We start from the raw sequence: 24,161 nt of genomic DNA, 5'->3' as shown, positions 1-24,161 counted from the left end.
GCGGTTTTCAGCAGCAACACACTAGATGGCGTATTTGCCAAAGCCTTACTTTTTATCGCAACCGATTTCCGTCAGAGAAGGGGAAAGCCGCTGCGGTCGGGTTCGTGCGGCGCAGATGTCCGCAGTCCTGCACGGATCTGCGCGGCTCCACCAATGGCGTCGGAGAGACGCTGCAGATCTGCGGACGTCTGCGCCGCTCGAACGCGAAAGCCAGCCAATGGGGAGGGGCTGTCTGGCGATGACGTCACTAGATTTCCTGGCTCCTGCCATTTGCGTGAGTGCCGACAGACGCGGTGCGGGGCCGCGACGCGCAACCAAAAGGGTTAAACCAACATCTCAACCGAGCCGGGAAACGCGTCGAGCCAAGCCGGTGAGTATTTGCTCTGATCGGGGGTCCACAGCGACTTTTCTCTCAGGATCCGGTGCTGGTGCGGCACAACTGGTACTGTGAGTTCGCCAATTATACATCTTGGGCGATAATGGTAATAGCACGCTTGTGTCGGGCGATGAAGGCAACAACAATAATAATAATACACGTATTTTTGAATATATACCATTCAAGATAATTAGAAACAGACGCCTGTTGAAATGTGTAGGAGGGGAGCTGGTTGAGCTGCACAATAGCGGGTTTCAGGCAGACGTGACTTTAGCCCCTGCTGGACCTGTAGAGAGACACGTTGGTTTATAGTTACATCTACTACCAGTACAGCTCTGTATGAGAAACTTTCTCTTGTGTCCGTTTGTTTTTGGTGTGTTTCTTAACTGACACTGACGTCTGATATGTGTTTTACGAGGCTGTGTTACCACGCTGGATTGATTGGGCTACTTTGTGTCGTGTTTCTTCCGTGTGGGAGGTCATGTGACCCCGGGTGTGGGTCAGCGCTACAGCCCGGCGCCGGTGATGGATTCCTGACACGTTGACACTCCGCTTTAAATGCGTGCTGATGCTCTGCCGTCAGGGTGAGATGCTGAAAAGAGTGGCAGAAAATCCACTTAAACCCAAAAGATTGGGGTGGAGGGGGTTCAAAGTAGGCGACTGCAACATTTGATCTTGAAAGATTACAACTGTAGTGTCATTACTGTGGACCACTGTCTTGGGAAGACGAGCTGCCTTGACGTGGATTGTGGATACAACACTGAGCACAAAAGGGAGTAGTCACCACCACCACCACCACCACCACCACCACAACAACACGGCTACCCACTGTATTGTGCCATGTGGATGTTTTGTGCAGGAGATAGATTAAATCCTAACAGCGCGACACTGTTGTTGGACAAATTGATAAACCTATGCTGTTTTATGCGATACAGATTTTAAAATGCTGGAGTATAGACATGACCATCTTCAGACATTTGAGTTTTTTTTCCTTCTAGATGACCAATCGGAAACTAAATATACATAGTGGTTCAGTAGGCCAGTGACCTACACTGTCAGACCACACTTCACAATGCGTTACACAAATTAAAAGTACACGTGTTACCACTGTACTTGGAACAGAAGGACGCTTCGCCAGTGCAGAGAATGACGCCTTTGAAATTGAACATTTTCATGTAGGCGACACTTTTATATAGCCATGTTAGTCATGATGTAGTGACAATTCAGTGTTTCAGAAGTTACATCAGAGGCGGAGGGGGGGAAATAGCACAAGCGTTATACAATAGTATTCAACACATTTTGGAAATTCACACTGCAACGTGACAGCCCGTTTAAATTAACATTCATTGAAATGAATAAAGAGTCGAGCAAGAAAGAATAATTCTGGTTCTGGGAGGTTGTACATAAGCTGTAATAGTGGGACTAGTTTGATTGTAAATTTGTCCAGGACACTTCAGACTTAAGTTACTAAGAAGCAATTGTAGTTGATTCATAGAAATTGGCAGAATACATACAATGCCATGAGACATAAATAAAAACAACCCACGCAAATGGCACAAGATTTCTTTATTCTCTCGTTTATCGCTTTAAACACAGGTGCACATTGTCGTAGTTACTAGGAAACCAAGCTTCTTCCGGCCTGGTAATGTAGTAGTCTGAGTTGCCCCCCTGCCGCAGGTTTTGCCAGATACGAACCACAGAGAAACCTAAAACCACAATTGTTTGTTTGCCACAGGATAATATACTAGGGGCAGATTATACTTTGTGGGCAGGATTTCTTTCACTGTTGACTTTAGACTACCATCAAAGTTGCAAAAGAGTTATTTTTATCTTCTTCTTTTTTCCATTTGAAATAATTGGAGGTTCCTGTCTTCTTGCAAAAACATGCTGAGATTACAAATATAGAGCCACGGTCAAATATAGCTGTTAGATGGATTATTGGATTGTTGTTTTTTCTGCAGTATGTAGTTTGTGATATACGAGTGGTCTGGGTGAGAGATGGGTCTTTATACTGTGGATTAAGGCTTCATACTACAGTTCATGATTATTATTATCATTTCACATTTGTTAAAGGTTGTGCAAGTACAGAGACCAGCAGTCTTGACCGAGTCTCATTGCTGAACCATTTGGACTGCAATCTTCTAAATAAGAGGAAAAACACTTAACTTTCTAGGACAGGAAACATGAAGCTAAGAACCGGCATGGGATCCAGTTTTAGCAACCCACTCCTCAACCCTTACCTCACAGAAGAACAGCTGGTGCCAGGAAGCTGAGCCGACATGACTCAAGATTTGAAGGAGGGAGTATATTCCCTGTCTTAAGAGCAACTCTCCCTTTGTGTTGTTTTGAGGATCTCTTCTGCGCTGCTTTGCACAGGGTACAGTGACAGGCTTGTGATAGCCTGAGAAGAGAGACCGTTGTTTTTTTCCCTATTGGACAGCTGGCCCTATTGGTCTCATTTAAAAATTGCATTAGAAACCAAAAACAAAAAGTAGTCTCTCTCTCTTTCTTGTCAGCAGCCGTCATTAGTGTGGGAGTGATGCTGTCTGCAGCAGTTGCGAGTGTGTGCCTTGGCCGGCCGCCTGGATTTTGAGTTCTTTATCAGTCTGGGAATTAAAGGAAACAGATGCTCGCTCGCTCGCTCAGACAAATTAGAGTGGAAACTTTGGTTGCAAACTGAATCTGTTTTCAATCCAGCAACTGGGGACTTTTTAACCTCCCCCCCGTCTTTGCCTCTCCCTTCAAATGAGTTCCAGTTCTCTGTGGTTCATGCTAGTTCTCAAGCTGTAAAATCCTCTAAATTTCCCTGCTTGTTTGTTACGTGGGGAAAGTTTAGCCTTGGTTCGTAGTTGACAATTTGCTTAATGTTTAGTCTCCTCCTGGCACAGGCAGATCTAGTCCGGAGCAGAGATGGTTTAGACAGCTGGTCTGGTTGTTCTCAGTGGAACAGCACATGTAGAAATGTCATGTTGTCTCTCTCTGCTGTTCTGTGGTGACAGTGAATAATGTCCCCGTGCACTTGTAATAAATAAAATCTGTGCAAGTATATGGGGAAGGTCATCAGAAATTTAATGTAACTAGAAACATGAAATATATTAAAATATTCCCAGATACTAGAAAAGCACTTGAATTATTTTGCTTAGATCTTATTTTAGAGGATTGGGTCTGTGAATCTACTACGGACACAAACTCCGTGAGCAGAAACCTTTTGAGAGGTTCTTAAAGTGAGATTTTTCCCCTGAATTAGTATTAAAAGACTAGTTCAAGGTGTTGAATTATCCCGTTGGTGTATATTCCTTTCTCAGTGGCGTGAGTGACTAATGTGTGCACCGGTCTGTGTGTCTCCACAGCAGAGATGCCAGGGAAGAGCTGGCCTCCTCCGCCAGTGCTGAGCGTACAATGGACCAGGCCTGGTCGGACGTGATTGGTGAGCGCACGCAATGGGGCTGCGAGTGCTGGCCTGGGGCCTGGGGGCCCCCTCCACAGCCCTGCTGTACGGCTCCCTGGCCCTCTTCATCTCCATCCTGCATAACGTCTTCCTTCTCTACTATGTTGAGACCTTTGTGTCCATCTACAAGATTGACAAAGTCTCCTTTTGGGTGGGGGAGGTGAGTTAACTCTAACTGAGCAAGGAGAGAGAGAGAGAATGGAGAAACTCTTCCCATCAACTGTCTGCTCCAAACTGGTCTCTTCAATTCTGTGGTCTCTAAGCCCAGTCCTAGAAATCTCCAGTAAGATCAGTTTGATCTAATTCACCATTTCAATTAAGGCAGCTCTGGTCTTTGAGGGGCTGTAGGGTTATTGGTGTGTTTATTCCAAATTCCTGAATCAAAAGGACCCCCAAAAAGTTGAGAAACATGCGTCTGCCATAACAGTTGCTCAGTTGAGATCTTTAACGTGAAAGTCAACCTGCTTTCTCCCCGCAGACTGTGTTCCTGATCTGGAACAGCCTCAATGACCCTCTCTTCGGCTGGCTGAGTGACCGCTCCTTCCTTGGCTCCCCACGGTAAGATCGGCCTAGAAATTCCTCTGTTTCAGAACAAATAATCATGTAGGCTGAGAGTCAGTCGGTGCAGACCATTATTTTTTGGGGGGTATTCCACAGGTACAAATAACTTCAGCGACAAAAGTTCAAACCACTGGCGATTTCCATATTTTAAAATCCTGGAATCCTGCACCTACAGTACAAGAGGTGTATTACATCCAGCTCTTCCATCCTGAGTGAGCAGTTCCCAAATTGTGGGTGAGACTGGGGTGTAAAATGAGGAACAAGACTAGAAGACTAGATAAAAAATAATAAAATGGTGATAATGCTTTACACCCTCCCCTCCTCTGCTCCCAGGTCGGGCGACCCGATCTCGCTGCCTGTGGTGGTGTTGAAGAGGCTGCGGGCCCTGTCTGTGAGCGGGCCCCTCCTGGCGCTCTCCTTCCTGGCGTTCTGGGTGGCGTGGGCGCCCCCGGGCCTGCAGTTCGTGGTGTGTCTGTGTCTGTATGACGGCTTCCTCACCGCCGTCGACCTCAACCACAACGCGTTGCTGGCCGACCTGGCCGTGTCGGCGGGGGACCGCACCCAGCTCAACTTCTACTGCTCCCTGTTCAGTGCCCTGGGCTCCCTGTCCGTCTTCATGTCCTACTCCTTCTGGGACAAGGAGGACATGGCCTCGTTCCGGCTGTTCTGCGTGGTGCTGGCCGGGGTGGCGGCGCTGGGCTTCAGCCTGGTCTCCCGCCTGCTGCAGCAGCGCTTCCAGAAACAGGCCCGGCTGCAGGACGAGGCCACCGCGCTCAAGGAGTGAGTCAGCCATCTGTGCGGGGGGGGGTCTGTGTGTGCCCCGTCTGTCTCTGTCAGTCTCCATCTGTCTCGCTTTCTTCCTCTCTGTGTGTCTTTCTCTTCCCTCCTTCCCCCTCGTCCTCTCTGTCAGCTGTGGAGCTCTTCCCCCGTCTGACCCCTCAGCGTCTCACTGTACAGCTGGCTGAGACACTCCCTGTCTTCAATCTGCAGGCCCGTTTACCTCAGCTAGCACCAGGTAGTGGGCATTTCCTGTTTGGAGTTTATTTACATAGTCGGACATTCAGATACTGACTTTGATTTTCCAATACATCTAAAAACATGGTAGTTCACAGAAGTTGCTTATTATTTTGCTTAGGGGTTACACTGCTTCTTTAATAATGTAGATTTGTTCAAATCATTGCACTCTGAGAACTGGCCTTGGTCTTCAGAGCTCAGTGAATTTCCATTTCAACACAGACCGATTCTTTACAGTATTGCATCTGCATTTGCTCTGAGGCCGGCCTGGGTAGATCCGCGCATTTCTGTGCCTCCCAGCTGAGATGATTTCTTGGTAACCGTTGGCCTCTGTGTCCCTGGCAGGCTGTGTGTGGGACAGACCCCGCTGGCTCAGGACAAGACCGTCACACTGGGGGAATATCTGAAGCAGCTCTCTAAACACAGGAACTTCATGTGGTTCGTCACCATGAACCTCGTTCAGGTATGTAAATAATGACACTGTGCATGATTGCATAACAGGAAAAGCCACGATGACGTGTTTGAGTGAGGTGGCTGGATTAGCAGATCTGTTACTGTAGCGTGTTGCTGGGAAACACGCTCTCATATCCTGGCTGTGCTATCGGTTTCTACAGCATCAGCTGCCCAAGGCTGCTGCAAGTGCACGTAGTGGATATTATTAGTGTATCTCAGTAGTTTCAACTAGCTAGGCACTGAATGTCTCCAGAACCAGGGCTTTAATATACTGCCTGCTTGTAATAAGCTCACAATTAACTGCTTAATTTACTCCTCATTGAAGGATATTCTTATTATTAGTTTCAAAGTCTGTTTGTCACCCAGGCCATGGTTCCTGAAAATAATTGCCCGAGGCGGATCGCTTCCAAGAAATTTAACAAACGACTCGTATCCGTCTGTCAGTGATGCATTTATTAAATTGCTCCTGTTGCCACCCTGTAGCTGTGTAAACAACTCGTAATAAAGTAGCTCCCCAGCTAATCATCTCATAGGTGCGAATTAATAGGGTTGTGGCTTCGGCTTGGGCCCAGCTGATGCCATTCTAGGTACTTGTCCACTGAAACGAGGATCGCTGATACATTTTCTGGGTCAAGTGCTCAGGGTTAACCTCTGACCCCAACAGTTTCACAGCAGAACAAAGGATCTAAGCTAATGATGCAAATGACTGATTTCTGACCTCCTCTTGTCCCTGGGCAGGTATTTCACTGCCACTTCAACAGCAACTTCTTCCCTCTGTTTCTGGAGCACCTGCTGTCAGACCGGATCACGGCCGCCACTGGCTCCTTCCTCCTGGGTGAGCGTGAGGCTGACTGGACCCCCTGGGGGGAACGGCTGTCTTTTACCAGGAATTGTGGGATGTTTTGGTTAATTCCAATCTTAATGAAGTAACGGATGTAATCTGGTTAGTTAGTTATAGAGTGCTCCCTACACGGGCCGTGTGTTTTACCAGGGTTGTGCTGTGCCTCTGCAGGAATCTCCTACATCGCCCCCCACCTCAACAACCTCTACTTCCTCACGCTGTGTCGGCGCTGCGGCGTCTATCGGGTCATCCGCTGGCTGTTCCTGCTCAAGCTGGGCCTCGGGGTGCTCATGTTGCTGGCCGGGCCGGACCAGATCTACCTGCTGTGCATCTTCATCGCCAGGTCAGAGGGCACGCCACTCTCACGCTACACTGTCCAGACCAGGGGACTGGCAGCTCCAGGCTACAGGGGCTGCAGTTCTTTTGTAATTAGTCAACCTCCTCAGTAGCCAGGGAAACGCACTGATTGAGTGGGTGTGCCAGTGTAGATTAAGGGAGTTTGGCCTGCTGTTTACCTTGGGCACTGTATCGACTGTATTAGCAACAGTGCAAACACACTCCTCTTCTGACGTGGGTCTCCAGTGATGCGTGGGGCTCCTCTATGGGCGCTGCTGCCCGCCTCACGTTTTACACCTTCATTTACACCTTATTTTGTAAAATAATACCCAAACAATATAATAACACATCTGTACTGTTGTCCTGCAGCAACCGCGTGTTCACCGAGGGCACCTGCAAGCTGCTCAACCTGGTGATCACAGACCTGGTGGATGAAGACTTTGTGCTGCACCGGCGGCAGCAGGCGGCGTCGGCGCTGCTCTTCGGCATGGTGGCGCTGGTGACCAAGCCGGGCCAGACCTTCGCCCCGCTCATTGGCACCTGGCTGCTGTGCGTCTACACTGGTGAGTGCAGCGCCGCCTTGCTCCGGGGAGGGGAATAAAATCTCCCAGCATGCCAAGGGTGCAGATCAAACACAAAAGTGATCCGCAGTGCCCGTGTCTTCTGTCTGCAATTGGGGGTGAAAATTATTTGCACAGGGGCCCCCTATTGGTTGGGCCCTGACAGCACTGGTTCAAATCTAGCCCACCATGCCAGGATTGGTGTGCCACTGTCCATGCCGTGGTCTTGAGTCAACAAGGGCATTCTCGCCTTAATGCATCCAAACTCTCAAATTACTTGGTTTAAATTTCCCAACTCTCTCGCTCTTCCCTGCAGGTTACGATATCTTCCAGAAGGACGCCCTACAGGACGTGGTGCCCCCCCCAGCCCTCCCCTACCCCGCGCTTGCCTCCACCCTGCGCCAGGGCTGCTTCTACCTACTGGTGCTGGTGCCCATCACCTGTGCCCTGCTGCAGCTGCTGGCCTGGTCCCAGTTCACCCTGCATGGCAAGCGGCTGCACAGCATCAAGAGCCTGCGCCAGGGCAGCCAGCCCCACTGGCCCCAGGATGTCAAGGCCATCTGAGGCCGTGGAGAGGCCAGCCACACTGCCGCCCACCCCGGACTCAGGGAGGGAGAGAGTGCGCCAGGGGGATCTTAACTTGCCTTATTTTGATATAAAGAGAAACTGATTAATCTATTTATGTACGAAACCACGAGAAAAAAACAAACTAAAAATCGTTGACCAAAAGCAGTCCATGCTGAAAGACTACTTGTACTCGTTCTCAGATCACTGTCTTGAGGGGGAATCTCTCCAATCTTTCCATCACCTAGATTATTTTCTGACCTCCCCACCCACCTTCAAGTGGAATGGATGTTTACACCGCTGGGGAAAAACATAACTGGATATCACAGTATGCCAAATATCTGTGAAATTGTGAGGTGTAGCTTCAGACGCATCTTTTTGTTGCGTTTCTTTTACTGGTTTGGTGTGTTCTGAGCGGGGGGGTCAGTCCGAGTCCTGCCATTGTAACATTCAGGGGTACTTATTTTATTTTTGTCTTTCCTCCTTCAATCTTAACCATTTTAACAGGTAGCAAGAATGACAGCGGGTTCCCAAACAAGACTGCAAACTCTGGTTGTAATTTTTTCACTTTTGTAATGATGAATACTGTTTCTACAGAGGGGGCGATGGCAGACGGCACTAGTTTGTTATTAAAACCCAGAATAAAAGCAGCAGCTCCAACAATAATAACCCTTTTCTATTTTTTTCAGTGTCAAAATCTAAAGAGCAGGAAAGGATCTGTAATGTTTCTAAGCTGAAAACTACATTGAATTTTTTTTTTTTTTTACTCCCAGCACAAGTAATCTTGAATAATCAGATTTAACCTGCTTAAGATATGGGTTGGTCTCTGTAAAATATCTGTTACTCTACTGAAGACAGTCTGCTGTTTGAAACCTGGTGCAATCAAACTCTTGGTGTCATTTTGTCCACCTCTTGTATGTGAATTTAATTTTCCTACTGATGTTGAAGCTCATTCTCAGACAGTTACTACTAACACCAATGTAAGTGACTGTAGGATGTAGGATCCTTGGCTTTCGCTGATACTCATCAGACTGCTATTCCACCTGAATCTTTTGAGGTCTGTGTTTCTGATTACTTGAAGAATTGTCTGAACATGCATTCATTTTGAAGGTTCTCACTTAGGATTGTTAGATGACTACTGAAAGGAAATGAATTACTGTACTGCAGCAGGTCTTGACTTTTTCAGGACCAATCACAAAAACAACTGATCAGAAGATATAAACTGTATGGATTGTAAGTGGTTTGTGTCACACTTCCGAAGTTTCCACAAGTGTCCTGGTTCCTACAAAGGAGGCTCGGATAACTCAGTAGTTATAAGCTCTCCAATATGTCCACTGTACTGCAATAATGTCTGATCTGCTCAAGATTGATGTTCTTGCTTTGCCTGCAAATCTGATTGTGTTTGCTTTTACAAACGTATTGCCTTTCAGAACAGTATATTTTATGGAAAAAAATAATACAATCCCCATTTCATTGGGTTTAATACACATCAAATCCAGGGAAAAAATTGGATTTGTTTCTTAAGAATCTTTTTATACGAGTCTGTTTTTAAAGTGATCAACACTGCCGCTGGTGAAATCTCCTCAAGCTGCGGTTAATTTGCTGAGTGTAGTGAAGTGGCAGGAAGCCAATTGCCATCGCAGACGCAGAGCTTATGAGATAGAGGTCTTGGCAGGGAAGCGGCAAGAACATTTCAGTGTTTCATGGACCAAATTTAAGAAGTTGTTTGTTTTTGATTGTATCCTTACTCAATGTAGCATTTGCCATCTTTTTTGTAACTTAAAATAAATAAAACCTTTCTGTACCTCAGTCACCTTGTCTTCTGTGCTTTTGGGGGATCTTTGGATCTGGCTGCTTCTCTGTGTGTGCATCTTGTTTTTGTTGTATCGGATCAGGAGTGGAAGAGGGCAGGTCTAGCTGTCACAGACAATGGAAAACAGCTGTTTTTTGCTGGAATCTTTTCAGGAAAGTCTTAGAGAGATGTACATGGAAAGTGTCTTGTGTCTTAACACTGACAACCATGCTCTCTCTCCCTCCCCCCTTTAAAAAAAAAACCTTAACTATCAGATCAATGAGAATTAAGAATGAGACATGTTAGTATGCCAGTTTGTCTCCATTTCAGGAGCAATGTTTACCTGTCTTTAGGTTCAACTTAAGTCAATGTATGTAGTTTCAACAACAGGGTGGGAATATGGAATCGCCTTTTAGAAATTTGTTCATACCTAAATTTCCGTCAGACTTTTTTCCCCCCTTTTATCTTGGTGTGAATTTTAATATGACATACAGATGTACAAACGTACTATATCTATTGTAATCCCATCTCATTCCTAACCGTTCATACATGTACTTTGCAGAGATTTGCATCGGAAATAATGGAAACATTCCAACACATCTTGTATATGAATGATTGCTTTTTATTCTTTTATGTAACGTTTTTGTTTCATAAGTACTGTGGCACCACAGGTTTGTAGCTGTACGGTGTAAACTGTACAACACAAGAGCTGACAGACCAAACAGGCAGACTGCGAAACCCTGGTTTTCTTCCACTTGATTCAAACCGGGAGCTGAGGGTGTGACTGCTATCAGTCCCTGAACATCAGGTTCAAACTGGAAAGCTTTTGCTTCAGCAGGAAGTCTATTAAAGAATGTAGCTCTCATACAGACCGCAGTCACGTTTCAAGCCACTAAATGGTATTTATTGTGTGCAACAGAAGCACCTGCTTAAAGGAAATCTTTTTTTTTTAAAGCAGACCAAATAGAATTTAAAAAGACACATTCCTTTGCAAGCAGACTTATTACAGAATGGAAAATTGATTATTTTGATGGTAGAATCTGCCAAACCAGTATATAAGGTACTTATTTGTTTTTACAGTAAAGCGTGAAAAAGTAATAATACAGGCAGTGCTTGCAAGGAGGAATGATCTTTATATATAAATTAACCCCTACATTTTTGGGTTACAGTCCCCAGTCAAGGGAGATAATGGCATGCATTTGAATGTGAAAAGGAACCTAACAGCAGGACATTTACAACTGCACTTCAAGTACTGACACAAAAAAATAGAAATAAAAAATAAATACCAAAAAAAAAAGGTTATTCCCTTATTGAATACTTTCAGCCTGCATCCGTAGCATTTCACAAAAGGTGCGTCAATGGGGAGAGAGAGCAAAAGTACTTTTTAACGTAAGAATAGGATGGCGTTTGGGGTGTGATCTGTCCCCAGCCTGATCCAAGCTCTCCAGCCACTATTCTCCTGCATCAGATCCCCTTGGTCTCAGCTGAAAGAAATCCATGGGTATTTTGGTAGGGCTTTGGGGGGTTCTTGTCACCCAAACATACAGCTGGGAGTTCACCACAGCACAGCGCCTCTGCTGGTCCCAATCGGTGACTCCTGCAGCTTTCGGATCCCCGCTCCCATCTGCAGAAATATTACTGAAAGCCTGAATGTCTAGGTTAGGTGAAGCGCTGATGCAACATACAATTAGACGAAGTGTTCGTTGGCAGCACGATCACGGTAAGGCTACCTCATCTCTACTACACTTACTACACCTATAACTCCCGGGCTTGACGTAGCTAATGATGAAAAACACCCATCTGTTTTGGTAGAACCTTCTCTTCCATTTTTATTTGACGGTAACTGCTTAAACTTATTTTTTCCCTTTAAACCCTCTCCTTTTTATTTGTTAGAACATGTTAGACTGAGGTTAGCTGGTTAGTTGATTTTTAGTAGTACATCGAGAGAAGCTGGCTACAAAACATCAGTGCCCTACTGGCAATATTAAGGACGAACCTCAGTTATAATAGTGTAAAACAGTGAAGGAAGGATAGAGTTAGCATAATACAGACACCAATATAATACAAAATAAAATGTAGAAGGTTTGGACATTGCACTGAAGTCTGTGCCTCCTGTGTGTGTGGAAATACGAAGGGATCCCCTCCCACAATACTGTTCACCGTCACCAAATTCTAGTGTTGCAATTCATGCTTTCTCGATCTCTCTCCTGTACAGGGACAGCTGGGAGATCTTTTTCTGTTTTGAAGTTTAGTATTTGGAATTGCGTCAAATTCGCCCTGCTCTAGAACACTACCACTACTATCCGACACAGTGCAACTGTACAGTTACCCCCACACACAACCCCTATCGTGGTATAAAGATCAGCCTTGTTCGTGGGCATCTGCAACAAGCCCTGCAGTACACAAAGTCATGCTACCAAATACCTCTGTGCTTGGGTGTGCCGTTTTTGTGCTTGGCGTATCCAGTATTACTTTCCCTCTTCTAAAAGACTTTAAGACTCTTCTAATTTCCTCCCATAATCAGTCCAATTTTACTTAAGCCAATATTTATACATGTTGTTTTCTAATCTGAACACAGCTGTGTACCCTGGGCATTGTCTTAATGCAAATTTGATCCCAATGACGAGTCCTTTTTCATTTTATTTCCAGGATAGCATGCTAAAACTTCAGCAACAGATGTAGTGACTACAAAGTAAAGGAATCCCCCTGTGCCTCAAATACTTGACAGGAGCCAATAACTACGAACGAACAATAAGTATGAACATGATCTAGGAAAAGAGCTAATGACACACATTTTAAAAGCAGGCAGCTGTGATCGCACACCTCCCTGTTAAATTTGGCCTTTCAATACCAGGATATTCACTGTAGCTTTTAACATCTCACCTATATTAACCCCCAGCTAAATTAAACTGCAACCTCACTGCTCAGAAGAAGTGTGAAGATCAGATGATCATGGTGGCTGTACTTCTTTTGTTTCAAGTTTCAGGATCGTTCTCAATGCACCACAATGTGGCACCAGCAGAGGAACCTTTTGATTTATCTCGAGCTGCGGGACATACGGACGGACGACACTAAAGTACAGCGGGACGAATTGGGGGCGGGTTTCAGCCACTTGTTGTCGAAGTACAAAAGGAAGGGAGTGCATCACGTACTCAAGGATCTAGCGAGAATGTCCAATACAAATACATACAAAATGAAAGTCGCCATTTCCGCAAACACTCACTTCTCTCCCTTTCAACCGTTCCTACTACAAAATCCAATGACACTTTCGACAATCCTCTGTCGAAGACGAACGATATCACCATTGGTAGAAAATACTGTACAGTCCTCAATATCTATTCTAGACCCTACTCCTCAACAATGAGCTATTTGCCTATTGACGAACACACACTTACACACACCAGCAGCACACTTCCTATCGTAATGTTTTCAGGTGCAGGTCGACCTCAGAGAATAAAGAAACAGACCCCTGTGTTGTGTCCCGTACCAGGGCAGCAGCTTAACATTTCAGCACTGGAGGCAAAAAAAGGAACAAAACAAAATGGCAGGTTTAAATCGAGATGTGATCATATGTTCGTGAAGGGGTGGGTGTGGGCTGTGACGGTTGAAACCTCAAAAGGCACAGCATCGCCGCTGGAGGGAGTATTTAAAAATAAAATAAAAACAGAAAGCAGAGGTCAGGGCTAAAAGTTATGGGTGAGGGCAAAAAGACTCCCTCGCTCCCTCTCCCTCTCTCTCTCCCTCTCCCACCCTCCATCTCTCTCCCTCTCCCTCCCTCCATCTCATATTCAGCTGGTCAGTCACAGCCACACAAGACAAGCGTGCCACCAGTGGAGTGACAGCCGTTCTCCAAGTGGAAATCACCTCCCCCCTCCACACACACACGCACGCTCTTCCCGGTGTTAGAAGGTCTTCCGGTGGATCGCTCTGGCACCGTCCTCCTCGTACTCCTTTTTGGATACCCACATTTTCTTAAAGGTGTCCAAGGAAGCCAGGATGGAGCCCCTGTAAAGAGGAGGGAAAAAAACAGTATCGATTTACAACATCCCAGAGGCAGATATTGCTTCTTAAATAATGCAGGAATTGAATCACTACAGGTACATTTTTATTATTTTAATTAATCTCACCTACAGGACAAAAGTTAACTGCCTCGGGGTAACAGACAGCTAGGATTTCAACCAGGAACCTCCTGAAAACAAGCCCGGACCCTGGACCAGCAGAGCATTTAAACTGATACTCTGTTTCAAGATACTCTAATATGGAAGCCTTTTACTATACACATCTGTTTGGCATGTGTTACAAAAAAATGGATACACAGAACTGACTGAAAATTTGTCCACAAATTCACAACATGCCCACAAAGTCCGCAGTCTATTGAGTGCAGATGCTGCGTTTGCGCACGGTCTCTGAGGTGAAGGTGCATGTCAGTAATCCAAACGGGTCTGGGAGCGGGCTAAAGGTGAGCTAAAGTTCAACCTAGGTACATCGATCGAGAAATAATCGTGCAAAGGAAACACGAGCTAACATGTAGCATGGATGGAATTTGAATACTTACATATGAACGCAGGGGAAAGGTATTTGATGGTAGCAGGAGTACAAATTCCAAACTGTGCATGTCAGCGGTTAGAAGTTCATTATTAAAAGGGGCTAAGAGCATGGATCACGTTTTAATCTAAGGAGCCGACTGTAAAGACGAAGGCGAATACGTGGATTAAGTGACTATATTTTACAGAGTCACAATCGGGCACCTTAGAAAGGGAAAACTCTTTTTTGTTTCCTCTGTTTTAGTATTGTATGATGTATATTGTCTCCTGCTTTTTCTTTTTCCTTTTTCCTTGCAGCACACAGTCTAACTTTTTGTAGGCCTTCTATAATATGAATCACCGGGGACAAAGGCGCTGATAAGAAAGGGAAACACAGGATTGTTTCATTTTGAATAATACTTTCAATATCTAGACGGAAAGCACATTAAATCCAACTTAACCACAGTTTCCTGCTAAGTCTTAGTAAAGCAGGCAAGATAAAGGGGGGTCCCTTCAAGACATTAAACAGGACGCCCGCATGGAACAAAGGCTGGAAAAGATGATAAAAACAACACTGTTTCTCCGGAGATGCAGCGATTCATGTCTTAGCACAGCCCACACCAGCACCCAATCATTGTCTATGCACCGGGGCAAGCTGCTGCACATTCGCCCGAAATCCTCTTGTGCGTTTTCATTAGAAACCCTTTGATCAGTGGTGAAAATAATCCTTGCAGTCCAGGTAGTGCTGGTTTTGCATCTAGGTTGCGTCATAGCCGACTGTGAGCAGGAGTGTAACTGTGTGAATGCTTCGGGGGGTTGGGTGGGCCAGGGTTTACTCATTTTAGCACACAAGAGTGACCACTGGGTCATACTGGGTGCCTATGAGCTCTACAACGTTATTGGTTTCCTCTGTTTTTAGAGAAGCCCAAAATGCCAAGTTCCAACCATTGTATAAATGGAATAGAAAAAGAATGTTTATTATATAAAGGGAACTATTATCAAGCTATCTTAACTACTAGTTGTGATTTGTGGCATCAGTTCTCTTTTGAATTAAGTGAGAAACAGGAAGGACTCCGCATTGGATCAACGCAATTCAAGATACATTTTTTGTATTCTCGCCCATCCAGAGACAAAGAAGCAGAGATCTGGAGTATTTGAAACATTAGGGTTAAGGATCTATTCGTTCTGACTACTTCTGACATATTCATTTGTATGTATATACACATTTCCAGTTGTAGATGAAAGTAAATTCACACCCTTCATTTGAATCAATGTTATTCGATGGTTCAATTAGTGTGCTAAAACTCATTTGCCAATGATATCTTTTCAGAGTTGTTGCGAAATAGGTTTCAGGAGTTTGGACAACCCGAACAGGCGTATGAAGTAGAGCGTAAACAGAGTTTATTTTGACCTCACTTGACTAAGGGAATGATGACCTGGCCATGAGGACGAGGCCATTGAACCCCCCACTAGGTTGAATGAACCAAGGAGCTGCTGCAAAGGCTGTGTTTGGGGTGGGGGCAGGAATGCGAAGCAATGAATGCTGGGAAATTGGGTTTGTTGCCAGATACTTATGCTTGGACTGGTGGAATTCAGGCGTGAGATTCAGTTTTAAAACTGCATAAAGATGGCAGTTGATCGAACCACGTTAAGACAAGGGTGTATGAATAGATTTGACAAGTACTCCATAGAAATCAGTGTTTGTATTTGGATGCTTTGCCAGCTGAATAAACTGACCTGGCAACCTCGCATAACCAAAAACAAATGCTTTCACTGCTGGTGAGCTACATGCTTTAAGAGATAAATGTATTTTTCAACCTTTAAATTCATCAACTGTCTGGAGTGTTGCTGTGTTTCTGTACTGTAACAGTGCGTTACATAAAGACTAACAAAAACACGTTCACACAAAATCAATTCCACTACATACTACCTGCATATGTGGCAGTTTTATTATAATTATATTTATTTTATTATTTTGAAATACAATTACCTATTTATGCAGCTGGGTTTTTACTGAAGCAATCTAGGTACAGTTTCTTGCTCAATAGTACAAGAGAAGGGTCCCCCACCTGGGATTGAACCCACGACCTTCCGCACACAGGTCCAGAGCCCTAAATGCTGTTTATCTCCACTTCTCTCTCTACCTTTGCTGTTGAATGTGTACCTTGGTACATTTACTACAGAATTTGGGCACTTTTACCATGGTTTACTCACTGTCCAGCGTATTAAAGCACAGTGGTGTTGTGTGGAACCCCAAAGAAACCACTTGCAAACGATGGAAAAACCACCACAACACTGTTAAAAAGGGCAGGACAGTCTGAGTAGTCAGTAATTGAAAGAGCGAGTCGAGAGGAACTTACCCAATCCATGTCGAATACAATCGTTCCTGGGGAGCAGAAATCTGGACAAACAGAAGGAGAAAAAAAAAGAGTGGGAAGCGAGTGGAATGTGACAATCCACCAGGCTAAATAAACAAACAAATAAACACTTTTTGTTATTTAGCCACAGCAGTTACCAGCTGTTTTCTTTTGTGGTTTTATTTTCTAACAGTAATTGAATTTGTCAGCCTGCTGCTGTATGACTATTTCTCCTCTGGGTTTTGTAGCAGAGCATGGGGTGTAGCATGTGAACATACAGAAGGAACCCACCCCACTATTGGTGCTGGACTATTCTCTCCATTGGCTGAGAACCCATTTAGTGGCTCAGAGGAGAGAGAGCATATATTTTCACCAGTATTGGTCAGTGACCCACAATGGGGCTAGTTTTTCTTTAGTTTCACAGTTTTTTTCAGGCTATTTGTTCTGGCTCCTGTAAAGGTCTTGGCGAAGCACATTGTCAACAACCCACACCGACATCCACATCAATACAGCAACCTGCTCTCTGGACACACCCACAACCCCCCAGCTGTGTCAGTTTGCATATTGCATAAACACACACAGACACGTACACAGCAGAAAGCACACATCCACAACACATCCTTCTGACACTGACCTTGATTTTGACGTCTTTCGGGGCCAACTTCTTCACCTCACTCAGCAGCCGGTCTCCAAATCCTGAAAGAGACCCGGCCACGGTGAAGCCAAGTGCTTGTTCACACTGCTGCTAGAACTACACAGCTGGAGTTACCAGGTGTTTAATTCAAGTTTTATCTTGCATTAGTCTTAGTTGGATTGGTTTACCTTACAAAAATCAAACATTTTTGCAAACTGTCATAGACTTATATCAAATACTGTAATTCATTATTCCCTTTTCACAGTCCAGAAAGTTGCGATAAAACTAATTCCAGAGCCAGCCCTGAAGCCCAGTAGCTTGTGAAGATAGATCAACAGGACAACCTAGTGTGATTTCAGTGGTACTGCAGGCACAATGTAATTCAATTACTCGGCACATAGACTAACTGATTTTTCCGTCTTTCCGTTAGAATCCCTCAGTTGGGTTTATTTTGCCCATTCTCTGCCCACTGTGCAACATTAACACTAAATAATGGATCAAATTAGTGGCCTGATAAAAAAAACAAAAAAACACTGGACATCCTTCAGAAAATATATATAAGCTGCAGTAAATTCTGGAAACATAATAAACTAATCATTGTGGTGTATCACAGCAGCTACAGGAAAACCAGTAGTAAAAATAGACGAAGTCACAGGGATTTAGGAGTGAGTCATAAAAGCGTCTGGACTCTGCAGGGCTAGATGTGGAGACCACAGTGCTATACTTAAGCCTCTGCAGTTCTGCCTGGGTGTCTCTCTCTCTGTGCCTACCTCTGAAGAGTGTGGAGCCCCCAGACAGCACGATGTTGGAGAACAGGGTCCGGCGCAGGTCCATGTCCGATTTCTGGATTGCGAAGACCAGCACCTCGTGGATTCCCTCGCATTCCTCCCCCACCAGATCCGGACGGAACAGCAGCTCGGGGGCTCGGAAGCGGGCTGGGCCGATCTGGGAACACAAAGAGCACAGGGTGATCAGAGACGACACGGTCTGCTAAATAGCCTTCTCTTCAATTTGCATCAAGAGAGCTATGCCGTCTCTGAGAAGAGGCAGACCGATATATCATTAAACAAAGAGCAGCAAGCTATATGCAACAAACTCATATCAACAGAAAGACAGATATGCTCCATGTACACTCCTAACCTCAATGTTGCTGCCATCAGGTAGTGTGTACTGCACTTTCTCCGTGTCCAGAGTCTCATCTTTCTGGGGGTTGATGGACAGGAAGCAGGCTCGCTACAGGACACACAGGCAAAGGTCACAGCTTTCATTAATAATATAATTAGTTTTATAATTGTTCTTCTAGAAGGACTCAAACCTGTACTGGAAAAAAAGGTAGTATGGGGAAGACGCTACTCACTCTTCTTTGTTAAAAGGTAGAATCTCAGATTCTTTTGCAATTTTATCACCCTTTTTGACTCAGCACTCAGCACTGCCTGTTGAAAAGCCAGTTGATGATCCACTGGGCACCCACCTCTTTGATGGTCTTCACAATCTCAAACTCTGAGGAGGTGTGGAAGTCATAGCCCTCCTTGCGCAGGTACAGCCGCAGGTATCTGGAGACATCACGGCCGGCAATGTCGATCCTCATGATTGAGTGGGGCATGGCGAAGCCCTCGTAGATGGGCACAGCGTGGGTCACCCCGTCCCCCGAGTCCAGCACCACCCCTGTCGTCCTCCCAGTGGCGTACCTGCCATCACAGTGCTGGCTGTCACTCACTTAAAATGTATGAAAACATAATAGTCCCCCCTAATAGTCACACTTTTTCCCCCAAACTGTGATTCTGTACCAGATTCTGTGCCAAACAAGGCTACCTGCTGTCTCTCATGATGTGGAGTTATTTTTATATTATCTCTGCTCTTTTTATGGGACAGGGTTCTGCAGCATTAAAAAAAACTTCTAATCCTTTGTTGGATCAGAGAGAGTGCTTATGCAAGTTCTTAGATTAGAAAAGTAAAATCTAGTTCACAGTCAGGAATTACGCAGAAAAACTATATAAAGCTTGGCAAACCCTCCCAAGATGACCAAGACTTCCACCTCTTTTGTAACTGAATTTCAAAGTGATTAACTAGACTCTTTCCCTTGCCCTCTCTCCCACTCACACACTTCTGACTTTACAGTTAAGACCAAGTGAATGTGTGGACACCTACAGGCTGAGAACAGCTTGCATTGAGATGAAGAGAGCTGGGACGTTGAAGGTCTCGAAAAAGACCTCCGCTGCACGATCACGATTCCGGCGAGGGTTCAGGGGGGCTTCTGTCAACAGGACAGGATGCTGGGAAAAAAAAAAAAAAAAAGATATCCACATAATAAAGATCAAAATTGTAAGAAACGTAATAGCTCAGATACACAAACAGCACATGAAACAGAAAACAAATAAACCCCTTTCTATCTGTGGTGTTGCTTTGATGATTCAAGATTTAACCTTTCTTACTAAATACTGCTCTTTTGTTGTTTAGCTTCCAGTCGAATGCAGCCTTGTGTGTAGACAGCTCTCTAGTGATCAAGCACTGGCATGGTGTTATTTTAGGTCACATCGCATTCAAATTCTGACCTCATTTAGACCAAATCAATATCAACGTTCCCATTGTCACCGCACTGATCTAAATCTGTCCTGGTCTTATTTTTCAAAACAACTTAAAAGTTGGGTCAATATGCCAACAGCATACAAGACCCCACATTTTTGTTAATGATAACCCTCAACATTTTTAATAGCCATAAGCAAGACAGTGACTCAAAAGACTCCAAAATCCCCACACACTTCCCACCTCGCTACACCCCATACATGCATTTGAAATCAAATCTGCACCTCTTCTGAGAAGGTCTGGAGCTGGTCTTTGGAGTAGACGTACTGCCAGATCCTCTCCATGTCGTTCCAGTCCTTCACTATGCCGTGCTCCATTGGGTACCGCACTGTCAGCAGGCCCCTGTGCTCCTGTAGAGGGTCCCAGGAAATCAGAAGGTTATTGTTTGTGTATATTTGTTTGTCTCTTTCTTTATTTCTCTTTAAAAGTAGTTGCTAAAGACAGAGGTGTCAAACTCAAATCCCAGAGAACCACAGTGCCTCCTAATTATTATTCCATTAGGACGTCTCAAACACCAAACTGATGTCATTATTTTCTATTTCATTTGTACATTTGACCACCTATAATGTGTTAAATTCCTCTATTTTGCTGCATAATTGTACCACTTCAGTAGCTGGGCCCTGGTTTGTCACAACCATTCAGAAGATATGGCATCTGATCAGGAGATATGGTTTTAGAGAACATTAGATCTACACAAATATACATAGTACCTTTTCATTCACATTAAATCATATTACGATATGACATTCTGTTACAATGTTACACATTAAACCAGGGCTTTCCAACTTATTACTCAACATGCCCCCTTTAAACTGGGAATGACTATATTAAACTATGAAAAGAAGTCCAGTGCCTACCTCAGCTTTTGGACCAATGAAGATATCTCCCTCCAAGGCACCAGCCATAACTCGCACATGTTTTGGCCTCCCAACACTGTAAAAAAAACACACACAATCCAATGAACAGCCTGTGTATAACTGTGTTTTTCAATTTAAACTAAAAAAGAAAGAACCCAACTATGGTTGCTACGAATGGCAGCCTAGCTTTCTTATCAAAATAAATATATCTTTACAGTGTGGTTTTCAAAAGAGACAACACAAAAGGGTGGTTTCAAAGTGATTTTCTAAAAGCTCCATTTAAGTTTAATAAACTCTGTTATATAATGTGTATCATCTGAGAAACAGCACTGCTTTAGAGAAATGGAGGTATAAAGAGAGTCTGGAACAAGATACCAAGCCACATTGTCCAAACAGACCCCTAGAATCCTTCAATAGGAAACACCTGGATGACATACTGGGATATCAATAAGACAGCAATATGCAAAATAGGGCTCCACTCAATGCAGCCTTTCTCACGTCTTATTTTTAAAATCACACGTTATGCTGCAGAGCTGTAGCTGTGTTCCAGATCAAAGCATCACCTGAACAAAAAGGAGGGAGAAATTGTACTTACTAATTAGGAAAGCAGTACTTTGGAATTTGATCTCCTGCAAAACCAGCTTTTATAACACCGGAGCCCTGAAATTAAACCGTAGAAACACTTTATAAGGAAGACGACATAGCACCGAACAAATGACAAATACACTGCACCAAAAGACCTGTCACTGGGGATGGGGAAAGGGAACACATTACAGATCTCAGTGGAAAAGCTGCTGCCATAACAGAGTTGTACACATAAAAGAGTTGATACACTTCGGTCACTCTGACATAAAGTGAATCTCTAATTCTGGTGCTGCCTTTTCTTTTTATTCCCACTTCTATTTAAGTAATCTACAGTAATTGATTTGTTTTTTAATGTATATCTCGTGTGCTCGTAGATCACTCCACCGACTGAAAGAGAGAGTAAGAATTAAACTATTTGTAATACGCTGAGATCATATCTTTAGATAACTATGGATGGACTGGTTGGCATCCAATACAGTGTGAATAGTATGTGAATGGGAAACGTGAGGTTTTTTTGGTAGTGCAAACAGGAGATATAGGCGATTGAAGGCTATATTACTTTGTTCATTGGTGTCATACTAAACCCTTGACCAAGTTACCTTGTTGGTAAAAGGTTTGTATTTCCATGTGGCCCTAAACACACAGCCAGAAGCAATTTAACTGATTTAAACCAGAAGGAAGCATACTAGGTTCTAAAAATCACCAGTCACTACTGAAAGATGGAGTTAATGTCAAATCAACTGAACAAAACTAATCTTAAAAACCTGGAATGGTCTACTGTGATATTTGACTTGGAGTGAATAGGACAAAATACAATAGATTGCAATTAGCATTAAATAACAGAACACCTCGTTCACGATTACAAATAGAAGTGTGTGATTTATTAGAAAAAATTACTGTAAAAAATCAATTCTGCTCAAATCTCTATAAGATTAACACATTCATTTTCATATGGTTAATGATTATTCTAAATATATCATTAACGTTGCCTAAACACCACCATATAATGGTTTAAATGAACACACATACATATATAGATAAACACAGATATAGAGGGACGGTTATTGAAGATGTGGATTATTATATTAATTAAAGAGTTATATCCATATCCATCCAGACTTCAAAATTGCATCTTTTTCGTTTTTTCCCATTTTTAACTCACCAAAACAAGAACGGGACATACCCACCCTTAAAACAAAACATCACTTTCACAAGATTGACAGAAACCACAGCCATCCCTGTCCCTGGACCAGCCCCACAGCCAATCCTGCTTGAGGAATTTGAGAAGGCCCGCCTATTTCCGACAGGATTGGCGTGTGTCTCGTCCAATTAGAAGCTACGATCCTGCCTTTCGACCATCCCGTTCTTTCATTGTGGCCAAAACGCAATGAAACCCAGGACAAAACGCGCATCCTTCAATGCAGATTAGAAGCTGTATTCTCCTTTCGGGATAATGCACGACTGCCCTCGAAACGGTCCAATGGATTTGAGCGATTAAACAAGTATGAACAATCATTGCGCTCGCTTCCCATCTGACAGCTCGCCCGGGTGCGGTTGCTGTGACTGGGATGTTGAGAGGAGGCCAGCGGGGCACTACAGATCTCCTCAGCCATGAGAAAAGACCGTGACAATGTATGTGCACAACATATACATCGTCCTAGATTATTGCAGCCCATTTGCTCCGTATTTACTCACGTTATCGATAACAACCGGCTGGTTGGCGATGACATCGTAGGACTCCATGGTGTATCAGTACAGATGAGTCGCCGGGTCTGTGCTGCGCAGGCGTGCTGCTGGACCGTGTTTCGGGAGGGCGGGGGAGCGAGCTGCTGCTGGATGAAGCTGCGCTGATTTGACTGAGTGAACAATATTAGTCGCAGCAGTTCTGCGCAGATCTGCAGAATCCCACTGATCGCATTGGTGGAGCAGCGCAGACCCACGCAGAACTGCGGACATCTGCGCTACACGAACGCATTATCCATAATCCATCGAATTATAAAATTGGTACTGCTAGTCGTCGTGGTATTGAATTAAGTGCGTTTAAGATATTTAATAGAGGTAGTGTATTCATTACATTCACATGGGAGCTCTTTTATTCAGGAAAAAAATCAAGTTACGGTATATAGCTTGCCAATTTTAGTTTAAGTGTACCGCGGGAATAATACTGTGACAAAAATAAACGAACAAACATGTTTATTCATCAGCGTAAAACTGTCTCAAAGGTAAATAAACGTGACGGTTGAATTAACACTGTATTTTAAGATTTGAGCAAATTATGTTATATAATGAAACACATTGATATATATTTGAAGGATATGTTTATATATATATATATATATATATATATATATATATATATATATATATATATATATATATATATATATTAAAGATATATACATACTGCACTTGCGACATCTCTCCAGTGTCCAGTAAGTGGAGCCAGATGCTGCTTTAAAAACACCCCGGTTTCCAATCACGGACTCCCGCAGGCTCTCCTCGCCAACCTCCAATCCCAAGTACAGCGCAGAAGGAATCCCAGCTCCCAAACATGCAGTAACCCCGCCTACACACGGATGGGCAAGCAGCTCATCCAACCAGCGTCTGGTATTCGCACGCTGGGCATCCCAGTTCTGGCGCTGATTGGATAGACGACATGCCACTCAAAAGTGCCTTC

At 44.1% G+C, this 24,161-nt stretch overlaps 2 protein-coding genes across 4 annotated transcripts; one reads left to right on the top strand and one right to left on the bottom strand.

Moving 5' to 3' along the window:
* The first annotated feature begins 245 nt into the window (after positions 1-245).
* Positions 246-9,957, top strand: slc68a1a (solute carrier family 68 member 1a). 3 transcript variants are annotated; one of them, XM_066693151.1, is made up of 9 exons: positions 246-370; positions 3,727-3,984; positions 4,303-4,382; positions 4,719-5,165; positions 5,745-5,862; positions 6,591-6,687; positions 6,865-7,036; positions 7,399-7,592; positions 7,906-9,957. In XM_066693151.1, exons 2-9 carry the CDS (start codon positions 3,817-3,819, stop codon positions 8,151-8,153), a joined length of 1,524 nt encoding a protein of 507 aa, XP_066549248.1. In that variant the 5' UTR covers positions 246-370; positions 3,727-3,816; the 3' UTR covers positions 8,154-9,957. The 3 variants fall into 3 exon arrangements, with proteins under 3 accessions (XP_066549248.1, XP_066549249.1, XP_066549250.1); XM_066693152.1 differs by having other exon boundaries at positions 253-370; positions 3,730-3,984; XM_066693153.1 differs by lacking the exon at positions 246-370 and adding an exon at positions 427-447.
* A 587-nt stretch (positions 9,958-10,544) lies between these two features.
* LOC136716052 (alpha-centractin) lies at positions 10,545-23,326 on the bottom strand. The gene is made up of 11 exons (XM_066693523.1): positions 23,180-23,326; positions 21,495-21,559; positions 20,900-20,975; positions 20,267-20,392; positions 19,608-19,732; positions 18,931-19,147; positions 18,600-18,692; positions 18,230-18,404; positions 17,460-17,521; positions 16,829-16,869; positions 10,545-13,950 (listed from the first exon to the last, which is right to left on the bottom strand). Exons 1-11 carry the CDS (start codon positions 23,225-23,227, stop codon positions 13,848-13,850), a joined length of 1,131 nt encoding a protein of 376 aa, XP_066549620.1. The 5' UTR covers positions 23,228-23,326; the 3' UTR covers positions 10,545-13,847.
* Between the last annotated feature and the right edge of the window lie 835 nt (positions 23,327-24,161).

Source organism: Amia ocellicauda, chromosome 20 (assembly GCF_036373705.1).
Source record: "Amia ocellicauda isolate fAmiCal2 chromosome 20, fAmiCal2.hap1, whole genome shotgun sequence".
Classification (NCBI taxonomy): Eukaryota; Metazoa; Chordata; class Actinopteri; order Amiiformes; family Amiidae; genus Amia; species Amia ocellicauda.
The sequence above is the reverse complement of the archived record's forward strand: the minus strand, read 5'-3'. Positions and strand labels throughout refer to the sequence as shown.